Here is a 3,849-nt window from a genome sequence, read left to right as displayed (position 1 = left end):
ACAAAATCTCATTTTTATTCATTCCACTGGTAGTCTGTTTTGCTCAAATAGCAATAGAGGCCTGTCTCTAATTCTGGCCTCTATCCAATAAAGGCCTGGTCTGTGATGCGCTTGAGTGAAATAAAGGCCCGGGCCTATATTAGAGAATTTACGGTAGTCCTGCTTTCTTTTGCTGCGATGGGTTTTTGTGGCACGTCTTACAAATTAGCGCCTTTTGATCGAAGTCCTCGGTGTGAAATTCCAACCTCTGCCGTATATCGCTCAGCTGAAACACCTCCTGGCTCCATATTTGTTTATCAGGTGCTGTAGTGTGCGAAAAAATAATCCCGTTTGCAGCAGTGTTTTTGATGCATTCAAAGTGTGTGGGGAAAATGAGTTGCTGATTGCCCCTTGTTACCCCCTGTACACTACACGGTGCACGATTGGGCTAAAAGTCGGCCAGATCGTAAAATTCTCGCACGATTAGAGAATCGGCCAGAAAAGGGCAAAAAATCGTACAGTGTACGCCCGGTTTAACAGATTTGATTGATTTATTATTTACTAAAAGCCTTTAAATGGTAGAAAAACTAAAAGGCAAGATATTCACTAAAACGAACAAACATTTTCAGTACCGTATTTTCACGACCATAAGGCGCACCGGACTGTAGGGCGCGGGTCGGCGATGTGTTTGCTGCAGTAGGAGTGGAAGCTCGCCAACTTTTCATTATAATCTGCCGGACGTTGTTGAGCTACTGTAGTCCTGGTCCGGATGGAAAAATTGCACTCATAGGCGTGTCTCTTTGCCATTTTCAGGGTTATGGCAACAATGTTCTGCATAAAGCACATGCCTGTTCTTTTATACACAATCCACTAGGGCTGATCGATTTTGGAAAATAATCTAATTGCAATTTATTCCCCCCAGTTTAATTGATCATGTCTTTTTTTTAAACATATACAAACAACAAATCAATCTGTTTCATCGCTGTGCAGATTAGGTGCTAAAAGACACGCTGTGTCCTAATTAATGATCGCGTTCTGCCTACGATATATTTCAACCAAAATTGCAATTTAATTTTGACTTTTCTCTACATAACCACAAGCAACAAAAATGGCCTCTAAATAAAGACAATTGTAAACAAGGACTATTTAAATCAAGAACTTTTAATTTTTTTATTAATCAGAATATTATTCAAGAGAAAAACTTTTAACTGATTTGGACATCAGTCCTTGTTGAACATGAAGTCCAAAGTGCAACCAACAAACCAGTCTATGTATTAAACTGATTAACTGGTACTTAGTGCTATGTATGAATATATAAACTCTTAAAACAAGTAATAAAATTAGATTATCTCACTGCTGCAACCGTCTTCCCTTCCATGTGGAGGCAAATCCACTTTAAACATTTTACTGACACCTAAAGAACGCGTCTGATTCACTAATTGTTACATAGCCAAAAATTGCAGACGTCCGAGATTTGGAAATTGCATTTTTTTCAATCGCGATTATATTGAAAATGCGATTAATTGTTCAGCCCTACAATCCACGCCCACACTTCCCCCTTTAACGTTCTCATGGCGGTCTCAACAACGTCCGCAGTAACAACACGCATAGGGCGCACCGCACATTTTGAGGGGGGAAAAAAGATGTTTATATGCGCCTTATAGTCATGAAAATACGGTAAATTTGACCTTGCATGCTCCAGAAGAAAACATGAAAAAAATCCTGTGGGGAAAAAAAAAAAAACACCAGCCGGAAGAAACGTCCAACCCTGGACAGGCAGGAGACTAAATAAAAAAAAATCATACATGTTAGACGATATAGCGCCGTTTTAAACATGTTAAAATTACCAGCAAAAACAGAAGAGATCTTAAGTTAACGTTCTCATTTAAAGCTTTAGGTGTTAAAGTGTCAAAGTATAAATAAAAAAAAAACAACAACATCTAAACAGAGCCATAAAGGACTGGATTTGATTGTAATTTGATTGTGTTTACATTATCCTCTGAAATCCAGAACTGGTCTGATTCTTAATCGGTGGAAGGCTTTCAGACTGGATGTGTGACTGAAGAATCGATTCTCTCCTCGTCTCATTCCAGGCATTTCAATTTACGAATGAAAAGGGACACCACCTTATTTTCTCCAGATCTGAAAGTGGAGGTTTCAGGAGAGGAGATACCTTACGACACCTCTCACATCTACACAGGAGAAATCTACGGTAAGGCCGTGTTTGTTCCACACGCCGTTTAATGTCTCGGTCCGGTGGCATTTCTTACAACGCTTGTTTTTTTCTTGATGCTGTGATAATTACACCTCCAATCCTGCGAGAGTCTGAAAATAAACTGCGATAATTTGACTCCCCAGGTGAGAAAGGTACCTTGACTCATGGCTCCGTTGTGGATGGTAAGTTTGAAGGCTTCATACAGAGCTACCACGGGACTTACTACGTGGAACCAGCCGAACGATACCTGGAGGATAAAGACGTGCCGTTTCACTCTGTCATCTACCACGAAGACGACATCCGTAAGTCTGTCCTCTAAACCTGCTCATTGCTCAGTCAGAAGTGTGTTTGCTTGTATCAGATGTGAGTCATTTGTTACCTGCTAATGTGTATCAGGGAAAGTGTAAGTTTAGCAGTGATGAAGGTTGACTGGTGTGATTGCCTCCCTCGGGAGCAGGGATACCCGGTGTGCTCATTAGCTGAATAACACAATCCTCCTCTCAGGCTGCTGGCTTATTTATGCTCTCCACATTTATGGTGCTAATAGTGAGCACTGAGCACACTTTGCTACAGCAGCAGCCTTCAATTTCAAATCATCTGTGAACACATAGCAAGAGGCTTTGGGGCAAATTAAAGAGGATTGCGAAAAGAATGGCTAATGAGAGAGACGAGGAAGGCAGCGGCTCACACACCGCAGCGAGCCGCATCAAGCGATGTCTAAGTACATCCATTAGCCGATCATGAATAGCACCGGCAATACAATGACTCACGGGGTTAAGTAGCTAACATTGTCTTTGTAATCCAAACAGTGTTTGTATCTGCCTCTGTCACTCAGACTACCCGCACAAGTACGGCCCAGAGGGAGGCTGCGCCGATAGCTCCGTGTTTGAGAGGATGAGGAAGTATCAGGCCTCCGCCGTAGAGGAGCCAGCCAAGGTGAATCCCTGCGCATAAAGAAAGCCTAAAGGATTTAGTCAAACTTCAGAGAAAACATCCTCATTTCATTTGGAACAAGCCGGTTTTGTTCCTAATTTTGAAGTGTTGGAATATTGATTTAACATATATGGCAAAATAGCATATTTTTAGCGTTGCTACATAACATGTTTTATTAAACCTGAATGCTGTGTTATTAATCCAATTTGTGCATGATATTGGGAAAGTGTTAATAGTGAAAGCTGGAGTGAATTTAGTTCAGTTCATTTCAGTTTATTTCTATAGTCAGGGTTCCTGCAGGTCCTTAAAAAGTCTTAAAAGGCTTTGAATTCTTCAAAATAAAACTAAGGCCTTAATTGGTATTAAAATGTCTTAAATCAGTCTTTCGTAGGTCTTAATTTTTAAAACCTCATAACAGGATTATTTTTATTACGATTTATTTATTTTTGTAATCTAAATAAAACGTTAAAATTGGCAATTTTTTTTTTATTTATTTAAAAATAACAGCTCTCCATTAATGGTTCCGTCCCGATAACGGAACCAATAAAGCGTTGTTGCGGCCGGGACATTTGGGAGATTCGCCATTTACTTTTTGTCTGGAAAATCTGAGCAAGTGTAAATGTGACCAAAATTGTCTCCAGCCAAGAGTTTTCTCCATGGCTAAAACCAGGGAACATACATGAGGCTCAGTGGATTTAGTGCAAGAAGTCATTCAAGCTCAG

At 40.2% G+C, this 3,849-nt stretch overlaps 1 protein-coding gene across 1 annotated transcript in view; it reads left to right on the top strand.

Moving 5' to 3' along the window:
• The window catches only part of LOC107087405 (disintegrin and metalloproteinase domain-containing protein 10-like), a 28,096-nt gene that overhangs the window by 9,757 nt on the left and 14,490 nt on the right, over positions 1 to 3,849 (top strand). Inside the window, exons 3-5 of the mRNA XM_015378974.1 lie at positions 2,073 to 2,191; positions 2,338 to 2,496; positions 3,030 to 3,130. Coding sequence (XP_015234460.1) covers positions 2,073 to 2,191; positions 2,338 to 2,496; positions 3,030 to 3,130 — 379 coding nt within the window. The remainder of the gene's footprint in view (positions 1 to 2,072; positions 2,192 to 2,337; positions 2,497 to 3,029; positions 3,131 to 3,849) is intronic.

Source organism: Cyprinodon variegatus, unplaced genomic scaffold (genome assembly GCF_000732505.1).
Source record: "Cyprinodon variegatus isolate N-32 unplaced genomic scaffold, C_variegatus-1.0 Scaffold183, whole genome shotgun sequence".
Taxonomy (NCBI): domain Eukaryota; kingdom Metazoa; phylum Chordata; class Actinopteri; order Cyprinodontiformes; family Cyprinodontidae; genus Cyprinodon; species Cyprinodon variegatus.
Note: the sequence above shows the minus strand (reverse complement) of the source record. Positions and strands in the feature narration are given on the sequence as shown.